This window comes from Microcaecilia unicolor, chromosome 2 (genome assembly GCF_901765095.1).
Source record: "Microcaecilia unicolor chromosome 2, aMicUni1.1, whole genome shotgun sequence".
NCBI classification, from domain to species: Eukaryota; Metazoa; Chordata; class Amphibia; order Gymnophiona; family Siphonopidae; genus Microcaecilia; species Microcaecilia unicolor.
Genome location: NC_044032.1, coordinates 552,577,478 through 552,598,274, shown reverse-complemented (window position 1 = coordinate 552,598,274; position 20,797 = coordinate 552,577,478). Strand labels below are relative to the sequence as shown.

Here is a 20,797-nt window from a genome sequence, read left to right as displayed (position 1 = left end):
ATCAGTGGCGTGGTTGCTGGTCAGTCCACTTGAATAAATACAAATTAAAAGGTCAACAAAAAAACGAATTGTAGGAGATATGTTTTTATTGGATTAACTTAAATCCATTTGTAACTGTTTTTGTTAGCTGTGCGCCCTTCACCAGCACAGTACATTACAATTTAAAGAGGACAGAAACAAAAGCGACCAAATTCCCTAGCAACAACCTTCACCTGCAACAGCTAAAGAGTTACCAAGCAAAGAAGGAGTGGCACAGTGAATAAGATGATCTGGAAAGCAGGAGACATGAATACGAGTCCTGCCTCTGTCATACATATTCATGTTGACCTTAAGCAAGTCATATCCCCCATTATTTCAGTTACATACCAAGGAGTCCCTTTGCTAAGCTGCAGTTAGCGCTAGTACGTGCTTACCACAGCTTAAAATGCTTTATCACATGCCATGCTGAAATCAGAGCAATGGTCCACTGAGACCAGCACCTTGTCTCCAACAGTGGCCCACTTGTGTCATTTGAACTACTGAGCACGTCCAAGAAGACCAAGATCCATTCCCAGCTAATAATTTAACAGACTGGGGCCGCTTGATAACAGTGACCATAATATGATCAGTTTTGATATCGACCTTGAAGTAACTGTACACAGAAAGTCAAATACGTTAGTGTTTAACTTTAAAAAAAGGAGACTATGATAAAATGAGAAGAACGGTAAAAAAAAAAAAAAAAACTTAGGGGGGCAACTGAGAGAGTAAAAACTGTACAACAGGCGTGGACGCTGTTCAAAAATACCATCCTGGAGGCCCAGGCCATACATATTCCGCGAATTAGAAAAGAAAGACGGAACTCTAAAAGACAGCCGGCCTGGTTGAAAAGTGAGGTGAAGGAAGCTATTAGGGCTAAAAGAAACGCCTTCAGAAAATGGAAGAAGGAACCGTCTGAAAATAACAAGAAGCAGCATAAGGAGTGTCAAAGCAAATGTAAGGTGCAGATAAAGAAGGCCAAGAGGGATTACGAAAAAAAGATAGCATTAGAGGCAAAAAAACATAGTAAAAAAATTTTTCGGTATATTAAAAGCAGGAAGCTGGCAAAAGAATCGGTTGGGCCGCTGGATGACCGAGGGGTAAAAGGGGCGATCAAGGAAGACAAAGACGTAGCGGAGAGACTGAATGAATTCTTTGCTTCGGTCTTCACCGAGGAAGATTTGGGTGGGATACCGGTGTCGGAAATGGTATTTCAAGCGGACGAGTCGGAGAAACTTACTGACTTCACGGTAAACCTGGAGGACGTAATGGGGCAGTTCGGCAAACTGAAGAGTAGCAAATCTCCTGGACCGGATGGTATTCATCCTAGAGTACTGATAGAACTGAAAAATGAGCTTGCGGAGCTACTGCTAGTGATATGCAACTTATCCTTAAAATCGAGCGTGGTACCGGAAGATTGGAGGGTGGCCAATGTAACGCCCATTTTCTTAAAAAGGCTCGAGATCCGGGAAATTATAGACCGGTGAGTCTGACGTTGGTGCCGGGGAAAATGGTAGAGGCTGTAATTAAAAACAAAATTACAGAGCACATCCGAGGACATGGATTACTGAGACCGAGTCAGCACGGCTTTTGTGTGGGGAAATCTTGCCTGACCAATTTACTTCAATTCTTTGAAGAAGTAAACAAACAAGTGGACAAAGGGAAGCCGGTTGATATTGTGTATCTGGATTTTCAAAAGGCGTTTGACAAGGTACCTCATGAAAGGCTACAGAGGAAATTGGAGGGTTATGGGATAGGAGGAAATGTCCTATTGTGGATTAAAAACTGGTTGAAGGATAGGAAACAGAGAATGGGGTTAAATGGGCAGTATTCACAATGGAGAAGGGTAGTTAGTGGGGTTCCTCAGGGGTCTGTGCTAGGACCGCTGCTTTTTAATATATTTATAAATGATTTAGAGATGGGAGTAACTAGCGAGGTAATTAAATTTGCTGATGACACAAAGTTATTCAAAGTCGTTAACTCGCGACAGGATTGTGAAAAATTACAAGAGGACCTTACGAGACTGGGAGACTGGGCGGCTAAATGGCAGATGACGTTTAATGTGAGCAAGTGCAAGGTGATGAATGTGGGAAAAAAGAACCCGAATTATAGCTACGTCATGCAAGGTTCCACGTTAGGAGTTACGGACCAAGAAAGGGATCTGGGTGTCATCGTCGATAACACACTGAAACCTTCTGCTCAGTGTGCTGCTGCGGCTAGGAAAGCGAATAGAATGTTGGGTATTATTAGGAAAGGTATGGAAAACAGGTGTGAGGATGTTATAATGCCGTTGTATTGCTCCATGGTGCGACCGCACCTTGAGTATTGTGTTCAATTCTGGTCGCCGCATCTCAAGAAACATATAGTAGAATTGGAAAAGGTGCAGCGAAAGGTGACTAAAATGATAGCGGGGATGGGACGACTTCCCTATGAAGAAAGACTAAGGAGGCTAGGGCTATTCAGCTTGGAGAAGAGACGGCTGAGGGGAGACATGATAGAGGTATATAAAATAATGAGTGGAGTGGAACAGGTGGATGTGAAGCGTCTGTTCACGCTTTCCAAAAATACTAGGACTAGGGGGCATGCGATTAAACTACAGTGTAGTAAATTTAAAACAAATCGGAGAAAAATTTTCTTCACCCAACGTGTAATTAAACTCGAATTCATTGCCGGAAAATGTGGTGAAGGCGGTTAGCTTAGCAGAGTTTAAAAAGGGGTTGGACGGTTTCCTAAAGGACAAGTCCATAAACCGCTACTAAACGGACTTGGAAAAATCCAAAATCCCAGGAATAACATGTATAGAATGTTTGTACGTTTGGGAAGCTTGCCAGGTGCCCTTGGCCTGGATTGGCCGCTGTCGTGGACAAGATGCTGGGCTCGATTGACCCTTCGTCTTTTCCCAGTATGGCATTACTTATGTACCTCATTTGTGTTTTACCTTTTCACCTTTCCCTACCTACCCCTTCTAGCCCCCAAACCCAGACACCACTACTCCTTCCTCTATCTCCCCCATCCCTCTCCATTCACTGTCCCCAAGTTCATATTTCATTCCCTTACCTGTTTGTAGTCTCTGTTTGTCTCTTTGTCCTGTGTACTGCCGCACCGTGTTTGTGAAGACTGCTTGGAGAGTGCTTGCAGTGTGGCTCTGCTGTGTGAGACCGCATTGTTTGTTGGTGGTGGCAGAGTGAGTGTCAGCTTCTGTTTGTTGCTGCTGTGTTTCACCAAATTGGTAGGGAGAGGTGAGCACTGGTGGCACTGCATTGCACCTGTAGTGTGGGGAAATGGAGGCACTAAATGCACAGGTGGCTTACATGTTGGAGGAAGAGGGGAGGCACCGCAGGAGGAACGCACGCACCAGAGTTGTCAGGCCCCATAGCAGTTTCCTAGACCTCACTGACCTGCAGTGTCTCACTAGGTACCGCTTTGATAGGGCTGCCATTCAGTACCTTTGTGACCAGCTCAAACCCCTCCTGCAGGCCGGGACCCGTAGGAACAACCTCATCCCTGTGCACCTAAAGATCACTGTTTCTCACTCTTTTCTGGCTACTGGGAGTTTCCAGTCTGTCCTAGCTGTGAACACAGGTCTCACCCAGGCTTCCATTTCTAACTGCCTCACCCAGTTCCTTGATGCCTTCTTTACCCACACCTCTGAGTACATCACCTTCCCCACCACCCCCCAGGCCCTGCAGAACAACATGGCTGACTTCTACGCCGTAGCTCGCTTCCCCTCGGTCATAGGCGCCACTGACTGCACACGTCGCACTCAGACCCCCCCCCCCCCCCCCCCCAGGCACAAGAGGCCACTTATAGGAACAGGAAAGAATTCCACTCACTCAATATGCAAGTTGTGTGTGACGCCCAGGGGGAGATTCTAGACATGTGTACCCGATACCCTGGTTCCACCCATGACGCCTATATATTGCAGCATTCAGGAATCTTCCGCAGGTTTGACCGAGGGGAGATCACCGGCGGATGGCTCCTAGGTAAGTGCAGCATGGATCTGCCCAAACTATACCTCCTCCAACAGGCAGCCCTCAGCACTGTCTCCCTCCAGCTCACTCCACAACCCACTATTCCCCCCCCCCCCTCCACAAGATACCCGCTCCAAACAATACACACTCATCTTTCTCATCCTGCTTCTCTCCAAAGTTGACAGAGGCTACCCACAGTGGAGTTGGCTCATGACCCCCATAGTGCACTCACAAAGGTCAGACAAGAACTACAACAGTAGACATCAGACCACCCGTGGCATCATCGAGGGCACCTTCGGACAACTTAAGAACAGGTTCCAATGTCTGGACCGTTCTGGAGGGAAGCTCCTGTACAGCCCCCAAAAATGGCAAAGACATTCCTTGCCTGCTGCATGCTACATAATTTGGCAATGCGCAGAGGACAGGCCCTCCCAAAAGAGCCACAGCCACCAGAGCAGCAGGCCCCAGAGGAACAGGATGCAGAGCCTGGAGCACTTGCCAGTGCAGCTCCAATTTCTGGCGCCGGTAGTCTTCCATCTGCACATTCTGGCCCAGCAATTGTGTGGCGAGGCACAGTAGCTGCCTCCTCTGGCTGGCTGGCCTCTGCTGAGGAGGTGCCTCCCCTTCTGCATCTTCAGATTCTTCTTCAGTGCCACCACCAGCAAAGGCTGCGGGTGACGAAGGGATAGCCTCTGCTGCAGGTGGTGGAGGGAGAGCATCTGCTGCTGCTGCTGCTGGGTCCTGTGGTTCCACCCCATGGTCCTGTGTAGTTTCTTGTGCAGGCCCACTGGTTTGCTGCTCTGTGTGCTGGGGCTGTTGGCCACTAGGGCCAGCTTCTTCCTCTAACTGGCTGTCATCACCTGCATAGCAAAAGGGGAGGAAGTGTGTTGGTCAAAATAACCCACTTTTGTTTTTCAGCATTCATATACATAGCTCCACAGGCAAAGACCCAGCAAATAGATGGTGAATAGATGGTGAAGAATGGGATTGTCAGGCAAGCCACAGATGTCATTGTACATGGTACAGAGCTGGAGACAAGGAGCGCAGTGTACTACAGAGACTGATGTGCAAGAGAGCCACACAGGCAGGTGGGTAGACATATAACTGTGGAAGGAGTGCACACACAGTGGCTACAGCACAGAGGTGTGGGAAGGAGATATGCAGAGTTTGGTGATGGGGAAGGCCCCCAAAGCTGTGAAACAGTGCTAACCTATACACAGTTTAATTATTTTATTTAGATTTTAAATATATTATGTACATATATTATATACATTGCAGAAAACCCTCCCCCTTCCAACTCCCTGTGTCATGGTCTGTAATGAATAGTGATTTGCATTGCATGTGGTGTTCTCCCCCCTTTCCCTACTGAGGAGCACCACACTATCCCCCACTTATGTAAAACAGAGTGTAGTCCAGCACAACAGATACCCCAGCTTCCTAATGGTGAACCTACCACCTACCTGAGCCCTCAGGCTGTGCTGATTTATCAAGGGACCCAATGCCATGGATCCCCTCCTGGGGCAAGAGCCCATTAATAATGCGCTCAATGGGGGTGAAGTTAGCGGTGTCATCTGCTGGGGGATTGGCACCAGCCTTCCTACTGACATCTTGCCTCAGCCAGCGCCACTTTCGTTTGCAGTCTTCCACATCCCTGCCACAGTGGAAGACCGCGTTGAGCCGGTCTCTTACTGCTTCCCATTCTCGCTGCTTTGTTGTAGCAGCTAGCCTCTGGCCCCTAGGAGCAAACAGATGCATGCGTCTCCTCTGTATTTCTTGAACCAGCAGCTCAATTTCAGGGTCGCTGAAATTACCCTTGCCGGTGGATGCTTGCTTTGGTGCCATTGTACCAATGCGATGAAAAGAATCGAAAATACAAAGAAGGGCACTTAAATACGTTCTCAGGGACGCCCATGTGAGAATGAGATGGGCGTTTCTGAGATGGTCGGCCTAATTTCGATTATTGACAAAATCCCTAAACGCCCCCAGCTGCTTCGCCGATTTGGCCGCCCTCAATTCGATTATATGTAGGGAACTATGGGAGGCCCCAGCTGCTCTGTGTTTTGGGTGCCCTCATTTCGATTATGAGTGATAATGATAAGCGGCCCCAGATGCTCTTCCCATTTGGAAGTTTGCATTCCCTATATTGGCGCTCTTTAAAACAGCTTTCCCTGTGCTTGCACTTTAGAAGGTTTTTTATGGGGTGGTATTTCCAAGCGTTTTAGCAAACCTTGTTTTTGCCACTGTATGCTTTTGTACACCTATTTGATTTTGGGGGTTTTTGTTGTAGTGTCATCTACTGGGGGGGGGGGGGATTGGCGCCACCCTTCCTCCTGACATCACAGCCACCTCTGTTTGCAGTCTTCCACATTCCTGCCACAGTGGAAGACCGATTGAGTCGGTCCCTTACTGCCTCCCTTTCTCTCTGTTTTGTTGTAGCAGCTAGCCTCTGTCCCCTAGGAGCAAACAGATGCATGTGTCTCCTCTGTATTTCTTGAACCAGCAGTTCAATTTCAGGGTCGCTGAAATTACTCTTGCCGGTGGGTGGTTGCTTTGATGCCATTGTACCACAAAAGTTCAAGGTAAGCTCATACCTCTCAGCCACCTCTTCCCTTTCTGCTATGTAGGTGCTAAACAAACACTTCTTGCATCTTGCAGGACAGCTGGTCAAGAGGGTTGCAAGAGACAGCAGTGGACTGTAATACACTGCACTTTGAGAGCCATGATTGTTTCTACCCAATTCATTGTACAGATGTCTTGTTCTCTATTGGACACATTCAGTTGTGGCTGCCTGGGGGGTGGGGGAGGGGAGGAGGCCCTGAGAATGGATGTGTGCGTCCCTCATGGTCAAGTGTTCCCAATTCTCTGTATGTTCTCTGCATTCAAATCTTACCTCTATTATCACCAGGCTCACGGGTATCCACAGCTGGTAGATTTTCTCCCGCTTTGCACCTCATGTGTCTCCCCCGCTAGGTTCCACCCTTCTTTAAGTGGTGAACCCCAGTCCCCTTTTATGAAGTGCCCACCCATTCTCAAGGTTGTTGGGGGTGGGGAGGGGAGGAAGCATATTTGCACTGAATGTCTTTTCCACATCATTCAACACAGTCCTACAATCCTCCATAGTTCTGGAACAACATTTCTAAATTCTATACTGCAAACTATTTTCAAGGTGGCCACAGGTGCGTGCCTACCATGGCCTTGAGCCCTTAAGTCATGGTGAGGGAGAGGGGTTCTAGTTACAGTTCCTATTCAAAATTACCTGCAGGTGGCTACAGCCTGGTGCCTTAAATAATTCCCCTAGCCTTTGCCCTTCTGTACCTGACGTAGTATATTGTAATTGTGATGAAGTAAACATCCATCTAATGCTTTTACCATTGTTTTCCCTTTTCTCCTCAGCACTATATACCATTGTTCGTACCTTCATTGTGAAAAGATGACCCAACTGTTTGTAGCTCCTTCCTGGCCCTCACCAATGTGGTTTGGTTGTGGGTAAGGGTGTCTAATGATCAGAGAACAAACATTGTCTATGCGCTACCTATGGGTTATCTCCAAGTTTCTACTTGGCAGATCACTAGTGCTAGACAACATACCTATTAGTTACACAACTCTGTGCTGTGGGGCTCTATGGTAAGGGGGGGGAAAGGGTGGATGGGCATTTGTGTCCCTCAAAAGAAATCCCCCCCCCCCCCTTACCATACAGCCATGTAGTTTGGAAGGAACATGTGGCCTTCTGTAAGGCCACACTTACACTACTACTACTATTTAGCATTTTTATAGCGCTACAAGGCATACGCAGCGCTGCACAAACATAGAAGACAGTCCCTGCTCAAAGAGCTTACAATCTAATAGAAAAAAATAAAGTAAGCAAATCAAATCAATTAATGTGTACAGGAAGGAGGAGAGGAGGGTAGGTGGAGGTGAGTGGTTACAAGTGGTTATGAGTCAAAAACAATGTTAAAGAGGTGGGCTTTCAGTCTAGATTTAAAGGTGGCCAAGGATGGGGCAAGACATAGGGGCTCAGGAAGTTTATTCCAGGCGTAGGGTGTATACCAAAGATTTTCTGTCACAGGTCACCTGTCATGCAACCCAGATTGCTGCCTCCTCTCCCATCAACCCCACCATTTGATAACACATAAGTAGTGCTTTGTGCAAATTCCGCCACAACAGCTCTATTACCAGCAGCACGAGCCCGCTGTGGGTCTCCTGCCGCTCCCCTCCAGAGTGCCGCAGTGCTGCCACCTCCTACAGCAACCAGATGCTGCAGGAGTTGCCATACTGCGGCACTGTTGTCTGTAGCTGCTGGTGTGGGTTGAGCTGCTGGTGGTGTTGCTGGGGCTGGTGGATGCTCCTCCCCCACCAGAGAAGGCATATCTTCCCATGCCTCAGCCTCCACCTCCTCGGCTCCTCCTGCTGCCGCCCTGTGTATGTAACAGGATTGTCTTTGAGATCAGCACATCCAACATGGCTTGCATAGTGCAGGAGCTGGCTGGCCTGAGGCGGGGGATGGGGAAAGGTGTGGTGAGCCCTGGGCTATACCCATGGGGTGTGAGATGCATGAGATGACATGACAAGGAACCCTGGATGCTGGTCTGACACAGAGTACACAGGCAGACCACACTCATTGCTCAGCAGCATGTTTGCAATATGATTTGTGACTATGGTTGGCTGACCATTTTGGGTTTTTTATTTATTTTTTTTTATTTTTTTTTTTTTGGGGGGGGGGGGGGGGGGTGAGCACATACCTTTAATATGAGGCAATGACATACACTAAGATTAAGACCTCAGGCAGGAATACCATGATACAGTATACACCCCAGAAAGGGGGAAGTGAGGCATGTCATCTCATTCATCTCAGAGGAGGTTAGTTGGAAGTTGCAGCCACACTCATGGAAGGATAGCTGCAACCTCAGGCCTTGATCTGGGACAGAGGTGTTATGACTTACTAGTTGCCTATTAACCACATGGAAACTGATATTGTACAGCACATCTGCATTATTAAATACTTTTACAAATGAGTACAGGTGCCCTGTTTATAATACTTACGTCGAGCCCTAAGGTGCCGTCTCACCGCCCTGATCATGTCAGGGCTCTCTCCTTTGGTTCGGCGGAACCTCCGCCAGAGGGACTCGAAGTCCCTCCGATTGCCAAATCTTCTGCAAGATATACGTTTGTACACCAGGAGTCAGGGGATGGCCCTTCTTGCCTTCAGCACACAAATTCATTTGGAAATCAAATAGGAGAGACTCACAACACTGATTTGGTACAGATGATGTCATTGAGGTGGACATGAGGACAGAGAGTACCGTTTGTGTGCAGTATTGTAGGGATGTGGGAATGTTGCTTTCTAGTACATCACATATCACTGATTATCCTTGAATGCAGACTACAGTTTGAGCTTACATTGCTGAGGGCGCTCTTATATGTGTAGCTACAGGAAGGGGCCCTGAAAGCCAAGGAGGAGGGGGAGGGGGTGAGCAAACACTTACCTCTCCAACCTGTCCCTTATCTCACCCCAGGCTTGGATGGAGAGAGTCCAGGGGGCTAGGTGGTGGTGCCTAAACAGAATTCTTCTGTGCTTTAAGCACAGAGTCTCCTGCTCACTAAAGTTTGGTTCTCTCCGGAGTGCCATGTTTCTCAGTGAATAACAGTTGGAAAGCGTGCATCGCCTTATATGGACGCCCATGCGTGATGAAAGTCTTCACATGTACAGCTCTATATATGGACGACCATCCCATACATGGACAGGTCAGTACTTGCACATCTTGGCATCTATAATGGCTGCACACATGGATGGCCGTGATGCATGGACGTTCATGGACTGTCGTCACGAGTGCGGGGCCTGCGTGGGGAGTTTTCCTTATATGGATCATTATCAAGTGTGTGAACTTCATATATACACAATAAAATATGTATGTTCCTTATATTTCCCATAGCTGCATGTTCCACAAGTACAGTGCATGTAGTTGCGGATATCCAGGTACAGGGAAAATATAAGGAACATTGAGTATAAAGTACAGTAACAAGGACACATTTCTCACAACTGCCACATTTTTCGTATACTTTGGGCGCCCCTGATTTGGGCGTTTTCAACTGCAATAATGGAATGTCTAAGGGCGTCCTTTTTCCTATATTTTGGGCGCTTTCAACCGCGATAATGGAATGTCTAAGGGCACCCCTATTATTTTCTGATTATACCTACCTGATTTTGGCGGACTTCGTGATGGCACCCAAATTCAGATTTGGACGACCTTTCGATTATGCCCCTCTATGTTACTATGTGCGGGGGGAGGGGGGCTGGAAAAAAGGTGGATGGAGTGTGTGTGCAGGGGGGGGGACTGGAAATAGATGGAGTGTAGGGGCTGGAAAAGGTGTATGGTGTGTGGAGGCAAGGAGGCAGGGAGGGGGCTGAAAAAAAAAGTGGATGAGTGTGGGGGTTGGAAAAAGGTGGATGAGATGTGTGCACGCACCATGGGAATGGGGTGGCGGTCTGAAAGAAAGACCATGAAAAACTGTGGGGGGGGGGGGGGGGGGGGGTATTTCATGACTGGGGGAGATGCCAGCCCTTATAATTGGGAAATTCTGCACACAAAAAAGTTACAAAGTGTGCAGAATTTTCAATGTGTTTGCGCAGAATTCCCCCTGGAATAATAAATGTAGCTAAGATTAGTTCCCCTATGAGCATAACTTTGCACTTATGCACATCAGACCTCATCTACCATTTAGATGCTCTGCTCTCCCACCTAGTAATGTCCTCCTGCAATTCCTTGTGGCCATTTTCTCCCCTATTCTATAAACTTACACAGAAAACTTTGCACTTAGATCACAAAATTTATCTGCGCAATTTATAGAAAAATGGCAAATAACAGTATATTATTAAAATAAGCACCTAATTGCCATTAACCAGTAATTGGCTTTAACTGGTGTTAACTTGCAGTAATTTGCAGATATGTGCATAACTTCCCTTAGTCAGTATTCTACAAATTGTATGAAACAAAATTCATAGCATGCATTTGCGCAGAGGCATAGACAGCATGGGCTCTAGTACACTAGCAGTTAAACACCTAACTAGTATGAGCATTGGCTGGTGTAAATGCTCACATCTAAAGTTAGGTACATAATCATGGACTTATCCTAGTATTCTATAACTGCAATTATGCACATAATTCCCAAAACAGAATTCGTGTTTACCACTCATCATCCTAGCGCCTAACTTTACTGAACCTTTTGAGAGAATTACCCCCTTTTGACTCATCCATAAAATTTGATAACCTCATTCATTACTCTTGTTTCTATATCATTAATAAATAAATTCTGATCCCAATGGCACAATTTGTTGTACTCTGCCTTTGTTTTGGAAATCATAACCGCCTAAATGTAATAGTAATTTTGTATTAATAGATCACCTTTCCAAATTTAGCTCAAGGCAGTTTCCAGCATTATGTTCATTTAGTCCATGCCTTAAAGCACTTAAACTAAATGCTCTAAAATGCAACTAAAATGCACTGCTGATGGCTGCAGGAATAGTTTATTAAAATATTTCCTCAGTACAATTGAGAACATACCCTTCTGCTCTCTAATCCCAAGCATAGTTCCTAAAAAAAAAAAAAAACTGTTGGAAATCTTACACAGGAGTAGGGGGAGGGATGGTTATAATGGCAGCATGAACTATGCTAGTGTCACTCCTGAATGCTGCTACTCTTTCTTGCAGTAATATTTCTTTCTTCTCCTTATACTCCATAAGCGAAAGGGGATTGTTGAACTCACTTCCCCTGCAAATACAACTTCTATCCAGTGCAGCAAAAACCAGAGCAATATGCCACTAGAATTCCCATTTCTACTGGAGTCGAAGCACCTGCTGTGTCCCCCGATGAAGGGGCATCAAGGCACTTGGGCTTGGAGTCATCTGTATCTCCTCCGACTCGTAATCTGCCTCCATGCCCGGGGAAAATTGATGGAGGTGGTTACAGGTTTTCGTCAGTTGCAGAAGTTGCTCCATCGCGTCGCCGGGGGAAGGAAGATCTAGAGCATTTTCACAAATCACAGGTTCCTAAGGCGGTCACACTTGAAGGTGTGTGGAAGTATTAACCAAGTTGGAAACTTCTATTTCAAAGTTTTTCGAAGAATTGACATCGCTTGTGAGCAAGAAACTGTAAAGACAGAGGGCTCAAGCCAAGTACAGCATTTAAAGGGTGAGGTCAAAGTACTTCAAGAAACTACATCTGTACTGGTTAAAGATAAGATATTGATATATAAGAAAATAGAGCAATTTGAAAATAGGAAATTGAACATAAATTCAAACTTCTCCTTGAGATTATACCCCAGGGATAAGTTCAAGAAATATTTGGTAGGCATTTTGAAATTTTCATCAGAAGTTATTCCATCTTTAAATAAGGTTTACTTTTTACATACAGCCTCTGAATTCCTCGGGAAAAGACCTCATCAGCAAGATCAGGAAGCTGATTTGAACAATTTAATAGCTAATTTGGAAGAATCATCAATGGAGGTTTTGGAAAGATCTGCCTTGCTGGTCTCTCATCTTTGAACAAGATTTAAATGCGCTCTTGCAAATATACTTTTGTCATTCTCAGGCTTTATGGGACAAAAGATATGGGTTTACCCAGATGTTACTCAAGTGATGCAGGAGAGAAGAAAAGCCTTTTTAGCATTGATAGCCAACTTTTTTGTTAAGCTATCCATGTAAACATTTTGCACGGTACTCGGAGGTCAAATATATATTTTTTTTGCCCCTGAATAACTGAAGACGTTTTTTTGCATATGAAGATTACAGCTGGGCCTACTTAGAAAAAGGACTTGCTTATATGAAAATGTGGGGTTATTTCTCATGTTAAGCCTTTCTTGTATATTTGTTTCTATTTTTTTTCCTACTCCTTGTTCACTTCTCCCCCCCCCCCCTTTTTTTTTGACAGTCCTGTTCAGAAGAGCATACCCCTCCGGCCCAACATAAAAAATACCTGGACATCTGCGTCACAATATAACCAAAGACCGTAATGGACATTGCCTGACTCATCCTCCCCTCTCCCTCTCTAAACTCCCCCAATTACCTATCATACATATACCTTATCTACCATATCACCTTGTACTCATTCATACCTTGTATTTGTTCAGACCGAAACCAGCTAACACCATTAACGGTAATATGTAAGCCACATTGAGCCTGTAAAAAGGTGGGAAAATGTGGGATACAAATGTAACAAATAATAATTAAGAGCGATTATCTAACATTTTTCTTTTTTTTCTGTACTAAATGGAAATACTTTTTTTTCCATTACACGTAAGCTCCGTGTTGCTTGAACAAGGTTATCTTGTGTGTAGCATTGCTATTATATAAATAATTTTAAGAAAAGGAAATCTTACAGAAATATGTTACACCTCATGATGTTTCTGAAACATGGCTACTTAAATTGCTCAAAACGCTTTGCATGGTGAAAGGGCATTCTTCTAAATGAGAAAGCACTATGCCCTTCCACTTTGCAAAACTGTATTATTTGTGGCACAAAAATTTGCTATTTTTCCCCACCCAGTTGGGAATTGTATTTAAGTTTGCAGACAAGGGACCGCAATGCATAGCTAACTTTAAGCAAAAAAAAAAAAAAAAAAAAAAAAAGAACTCGCCATTAACATGATTTTGCAGAAAACCTAGACAGCAATTTACATTTATGCTCAATAGAAAAAAACGTCTGTGCAATTCTGCAAATGCAGGGGGTAATTCTGTGCAGGTCACCTAAAGATAAGCATCCAAAGTGTATGTGCTAAGCATAAATTCTATAACAACAAGTGCTTAATTATCATGGTAGAATACTAGCCTAAGTCCACAGTTATACGTGCAACTTCAGGAGCAAGCATTTACACTAACTCTATAGCAGTCATAAATGCTCGAACCTAATGAAGCTTTTCAAGGGCTTCAATGACAACTTCAGAAGTTTTAGAACAAGGATAGTGCTGAGCACACTTCTATATTCTATGCCCTGAAAATAGCATGGACAAATCAAGATCAGGTACATGTATGTTGTATTATGTAATGAGTTTATCTTCTTGGGCAGACTGGATGGACCATATAAGTCTTTATCTGCCGTCATCAAAAGTGCTTAACGTGCCCTGTTCACATCCACATCTTGCAGTGCCTGGGTAACTGAAAATTAGGGCAAATTCTTGGCAATTAACTCCAATAATCACCAATTATTGGTTGTGTCAATTTGTATCTAATTAAACAATTAACTTGTGTGCAGAACTGGCACTATTCTCTAAACTGCACATGCAGTTTCATACAACAAGCACACAAATTTGCACACATTACCAAGCACAAATAGAAGTATTCAAACTAGAAAAGAATGTATCAGAAAAAATAGTGTTAAGTCATACCAGGTCACTAACCCAAAACCTTCTAGACTTGTTTTTCTTACAAGTTGAATGGAAGGTGGCTACTACTGGTCCTGACCTGGTAATTTTCTTAAGTTACCAACATGACCTGGTAATTTTCTTAAGTTACCAACATGGATAGAAATATAAAAAAAGTTAAACAATCTGTATAAATACTCCTTTTACACTGTTCAAGCACTTTTTGCAGATGCTTTTCTTTTGGAGACAAAACAAATTGTCAATATGGACTTTCTACAAGATTCCACAGATGGAAAGTCTGCCATCTCCACGCATTAACAGATCGGTACTTTGAAAATCTGCATATCTGTTTTTGCATTTTCAGGAAAGGAAAATAAGCCAAGAGAATTACTGGTACATTGACACTTTTGATCTACTGAAATTTCACAATCCTGTCTATCTACCAAAAACTTTACTCCCAATGTTTTGCTCATTTTGGGTATATTCAATGCCTTTTTTAACCAGATTTAGTACTACTCTAAGTAAATGTAAAACATTCTATATCTACTGTAAATAATTATTAAATATTAACAGGATTGTAAAAAAAAAATTGTAACCTCTGTCCTTATCAATCTTGTAAGGCAAATTACTTTCGCACTATAACCATAAGTTGCTGGGGGTGGGGAGGATAACAACTTTTATGCTCCTTATGCAGCAGATTTCGTATCTTTTCATGCAGGCATCTCCGGCTGTCAAGCTTCGCAGGAATAGCACTGCAAGTTGCACAGACTTCATAGGACTACCAGACTAGATATAGAATTCCTTGGCATGTATAGGATACAGCTTCGTGACAGCCATCCAGATGCCTCAATCACCCCAACTACAGTTCCCACAATTCCCTATGCCAACCTCCCTCCCCCCAAACCGATGTCTCCGCTCCTACCGACCATGGAGCGCATCCGTTAAATTATACAGTCCACCCTGCAGAGCCCGAATAGAAATGTCCACCCTCTAAGCAGCTTCGTCCCTGCAAAAACCAAGACAAAAACCCCAGCATGTTTCGCCAATTTTCCTCCCATTTTTAGGAAACTGCGTCACAGCTGCTTCGCCACATCTGCGGATGCCTGCTAGAATCGGAAAAGACCGACCCCCTCTCCGCAACGTCCTGGTACCGGCGAGATGCGAAAATAGAGCAAGTGCATCAGCCACGGAGAAAAAATAAAGGGGGGGGTACCCCCCACCTCCGAGGAACCCTCGGAATCTAGGGCTAAATCTCAATCATAGCATCTCCGGCGTGTCTCCGGTGCCAATCACACTAATTCAGGGCTTTCACCTCAGTGGGATTAGGAGGAAGGGGAGAGAAATTTCAGTACTATCTGGTTTATGAAATGGGGGAGGGGACGGAAAGGGTTTATTACAGACCACTGGACAAAGGTCCTACTAAAAAGACACAAATTAGACCTCTATATTTGCACTCCCTTCAAGAGAGGTCACCACAGTATAATCCCATCACTTACTGACAGCATCCGAGTGCATTTTCAAGTAACGAAGACAGCTCTCTACCGCTACCTCCGATCTCCCGTCTCCGTCTCTAACACACAGCGAGAGCTCACGGCCGATCCCACACAGGCTCACACGCTCATCCCCAGCGCCCCGCCCGCCGCGCCATCTCATTGGAGCCGGCAACCATGATCCCACCTCCTCCTCCCACTAGATTGGGCGGAGCTGGCAACCTGCTCCACCTCCTTCTTCTTTGTCTCGTGCCAGTAGACAGGCCCCTCCTACGGAAGTCCTTTCATTGATCAATAAGCTCCATGGTGTCCGCCTTCTCAGCCCGGCGGGTTGGCTGCTGGGGCTGCTCATCTTACACCAGCCTTCGAGCGCGTGCGCCAGGCAACACTGTGCAAAGGCATCTGATTGGACTGGAGTGGCCTGAAGGCCACGCCTTCAACATGCGGGGACTGGTCGGTGTTGTAAAAACAAGGAGGTTAGATTGAGAACCTCCTTTTATATAAACAAAGCTGCTTGCCTCCGCCCAGGTTAGGGCGGGGCTCACGCCAATTGGCAGGCTAAGGATCATAGGCAGGAGGAGGAAGGAGCATCCAAAATGTGTAAAAAGTGTAAACGTAACCAAAGAATTAGAGCTTTTGTTTTGTGGTGGTGGAATTTCCCGAAATAAAATGTGTTAAAGTAAAACTGATAGGCATAACGGTTCATAGGTAGTTTAAACGTCTCAGTTTGCCAGAATCAGTAGACCTATAGCATCTGCAAATTATTTGCAATCTCTCTTCTTTCCTCATCACAGGTCGTTATGGACCCTTCATAAAATTAAAATTGTTGGTCTCTTGGATAATAACGTGTGTTGTTCTTGTAAATCAGCTATAGGAACATTATCATATTCTTTTTGATTGTTCTAAAACCTTCAAATTTTGGAATAATATTTGGTGTGTGCTTTCTGATATTTTTCATTTATCTGAAGTGCTTTCAATCAGCAAAATTATATTTGGTTCGCCTGTTATTGAAATGGTTTTACATAAATATTCCTCCAAATTGTATGATATGTTAATTGCTATAGGTCAAAAAATGGTTTTAACAAATTGGAATGATAATTCCTTTCTTAATTCTCACTTTTGGTGGCATTCTGTTTTACAATTTCACAAATTTGAATTATCTTTAGCCATCAAAGTTAGAAATTCTTTATACTTTGACAAAGGTGTGGTTGCCTTTTAAAACTTATCTGTCTTTAAACTAGTGTTCTCCATAACATTTGATTGTAATTTTTTGTACCTATCCTTTTGGTTCTTTCTAATTTTAATTATTAATTTTATCAATTTCGATGTAAATTGCAGGTTCTGTTTTGAATTTATTTATAAATTGCTTTTCCCCAATCCCCCCCCCCCTTTACCTTCCTACCTTTTCCTCCTCTGTTACATGTATATTGATATTCTTTGATTTGACTATTTGATTATGCCTTGTACTTCGCATCTTTTATCTCTGTATAAATTAATACAAATTTCATGAAACACTAACTGTCTTAGCTTTCTGAATGATTAAAGGTCCCTTTTTCAGGCTTATCAGGTGCCTTGAGATCATTTAGGGCTAGGTACTTAAGTCCTAAACATGATATGTTACCTGTTTGTGGCCAGTTCTAAGCTGGATTGGGTATTAGGAAGACAAACCGTTAATGATTAACAAAAAAAAACACTCTTTGGTCTTTTAATCCAGGCTAGTGCATTGTACTGATGAAGCCTTATGATATTTTGTGTTCTGGAACTGTGAGTGAGGAGAGTGAGCGATATGATTAATACAGATTTATTCAGGAGCTCAAGGTCTCTGCATGTTGCTGATAGGGACACTGACTACCAGAGAGCTATAGCTAATTGCACCATCATGCAAGCACAGACTAATACAGTATTGCTTTGAAGTCTGAGCTAGTAAACACTTGGCTTGCCTCACAAGACTGATGACAGTAATAAGAGATGGGCCCTGACTTGCACAATAAGATAAGTTTCCAAACCTACTTTATGCCCCATTCTGGATTTAATCAGACTGTTTCATTTCATTTTAAAATTCTTTGGCCTGTATTCAAATAGACATATCTGTGTAACCTCCTACATTACACGGATACGTCCTTTGCTTTCAAATTCGTGGCCCTCTGAACAGTTAGCTTTTGATTATATAAGACAACATACAGACAGGGGTTATGTGGATAAAGTGGGACAAGTCTAAAAGTTATCCAGATAGCAGTGATAGTTAAACATAAGCATAGGAACATAATTGGTCACATGTGCCCTACCTGTTTAGTCTCTCCCATCCTCGAATATTTCACCAGGCCTGGTGTGACCCACATCACCACTGGGTGCCCTTCCTTGCCTCTAGCAATCTTTCTCTTTACCACACCACACAGCCCTGGTCCAGCAGCAGGAAAAACATACAATCACATGTCATCTCATATTGCTGTAAGACCAGCCGCTCAGTAAGAGTCATGAGATCTCATAAGAGATATCTACAGTTAAGGTCTTCTCCTGCTGCCAGCAGGGCTGGTCTTAGACTGGGGTGGTCGGTTGCACAGGGCCTTGCACTCCCAGGGGCCCCGTAGCAGCCTTTGCATCTCCCTTCCGCTCCCTGCTTCAGGCGTCCTTGCTGTTTCCTGTTCTCAATCTAACTGCCTTGGTCAACTCTCTCCTACTCCCTTTTGGCTCCCTGCATCGCTGCCTTCTTCAATCTGGGCTGCCAGCAGCATCAGTGAAGTAAGCACACTGCCTTCAGTGGCCCAGAAGCTTTCTCTCTGCTGCAATTTCCTGTCCCATGTAGGCAGGATGCTGAAACAGAGGCAGAACTTCTGGGGCTTCCAAAAGCAGTGTGCTTACCTTACTGACGCTGCTGGCGGCCCGGAAAATTTAAGAAGGCAGCAGTGCTGCAAGCCGGAACTAGGGGAACAAGTAGGAGACAGACGCTGAAGCCCATGAAGTTGGTCTCCTTTTCCCTCTCCTCCATGCACCCCTCATCCCCTTACCCAAACAAAGCAAACAAATCTATAAGCTGCTCTATCCATGTTGTCGTTCTTTATCATTAGTAGCATTTTTATTGGACCTCACTTATATTTTCAAAGATGCCTGCTTGAAAACGGATGTACACAGAGGATGTATTGGTTTCATCTAATTAGTTTTAAATCATAATCATTGTGTCATTTGGAGGGGCTGGTTATAGGGACTCACTCTGTTCTGATGTTTTCACTTAGTAAAGGGCCACCAAAACAGTTATTATGAGTATCATGTGCTTAACAATCAGCCTTTGTATCGCTCCATGGTGCGACCGCACCTCGAATATTGTGTTCAATTCTGGTCGCCGCATCTCAAAAAAAGATATAGTGGAATTAGAAAAGGTGCAGAGAAGGGCGACGAAAATGATAAAGGGGATGGGATGACTTCCCTATGAGGAAAGGCTAAAGCGGCTAGGGCTCTTCAGCTTGGAGAAAGATGGCTGAGGGGAGATATGATAGAGGTCTATAAAATAATGAGTGGAGTTGAACAGGTAGATGTGAAGCGTCTGTTTACGCTTTCCAAAAATAGTACATTTAAAACGAATTGGAGAAAATTTGCCTTTTTTTAATTACTACTGTTTCACAGAGAAGATATTGAATAATGAGGGAAGGGTTTCCTTCGTGCAGAACTGTCCAGAGTCAGTCTAAATGTGCCAACATTGTCCAATTCAGCATGCTATTAGCCACCGAGTTCATACAATGTTAATTATGTTCAGTGGAAAATAAATCTGTTGGCTCAGGCTGCTTGGTATGTGAATATTCAATCACTGTTTCAGTTTTGCTACCCAGTATAACATATTAAGAACATTTGTTTTAATTCATTTATCCAGTCTTTACATGCACATGGTTTTGCTTTTTTAACCCAAAGGTTTCCTATGATAGCATTGTGTTTATTTGAATTAGTTTTTCTGTACATGTTTTGCTTGATTTGTCTTTATTTTAAATAAAAAAAAATTAAAACACATCTTGTGAACAAGGGACGGGGCTAGGTGGGGCAGGGGGCACCACCAAACTAGTCTGCACAGGGCTCTGCAATTGCTAAGACTGGCCCTGGCTGCCAGAATGGGGGTGCATGGTAAAAAGGAGAACTAGGATGTTAGGCAATTATGGGGCTCGACTCTATTCCACCCCCACACCAAAGGTATAGGATAGAGGAGAGCCAAGGGACAGCACTGGTAAGAAACTGGGATGGACGGGGTTGAGAAGGATCACGACCTATGGACTGAAGGGGGGGCTGCAGCAGCAGGGAAATTCAGGAGCAACCAGTGGTTGCACAGTCATGGGCCCTGGTTCTGCCTGGCCCAAATCACCTAATCAGCAGTAGGATTGCCCCCTCCTCCACTCCTGTATTCCATAGTGACCACAAGTGTCATCACTAAATGAAAGAGAGTGGACCACAGAACCTCATGCTCAAGCTCTCTATAAGGCTATGCTGGTCCCGACTCCCACCCCTTCCATATGGATGAGGTAGATCTGAATATGGGTTGGGAAGGAAGAAGAGAGTATTTCTTTAGCTGAAATTAACTACAAGAAGAACAAAGGACTGGGTCAAGGGTGGGGAATAGCTGGTATTTTGCCATTCTCCTTCAGCCCTTTGATTACCAGGATATACAAGTTATTTTACTGAGGGACAAGGGGGAGAAGATGGAGTTTTGGCAGTATGTGAAGCCATGATCTGAAAAAGTTTTGTAATGGAGAGGACATATAGTCAAGCCTCAAACTGAAAGAAAAATGGAGAGGATAATGTTCCTTTTTCACAAAACTTAAACAATCATCCTGGTTAAAAGTGGGTGGTATGGATATGCCAGGCTGGACTAGAAGGAAAATGACTGTGATATAGATAGGCTGTGGGTGGGAGGAGAAGAAAAGTGGAGTAAATGGTGGGGAAAAGTTGAGACTGAGGAGAAAGAGAGACTGGCAAGACATTCAGTGCTTC

General features: G+C 44.3%; 1 protein-coding gene across 1 annotated transcript in view; it reads right to left on the bottom strand.

The window, feature by feature from the left end:
• Positions 1–15,957, bottom strand: part of DCUN1D4 (defective in cullin neddylation 1 domain containing 4) — a 126,842-nt gene extending 110,885 nt beyond the window's left edge. Inside the window, exon 1 of the mRNA XM_030191368.1 lies at positions 15,836–15,957. Coding sequence (XP_030047228.1) covers positions 15,836–15,854 — 19 coding nt within the window. The 5' untranslated portion in view covers positions 15,855–15,957. The remainder of the gene's footprint in view (positions 1–15,835) is intronic.
• Between the last annotated feature and the right edge of the window lie 4,840 nt (positions 15,958–20,797).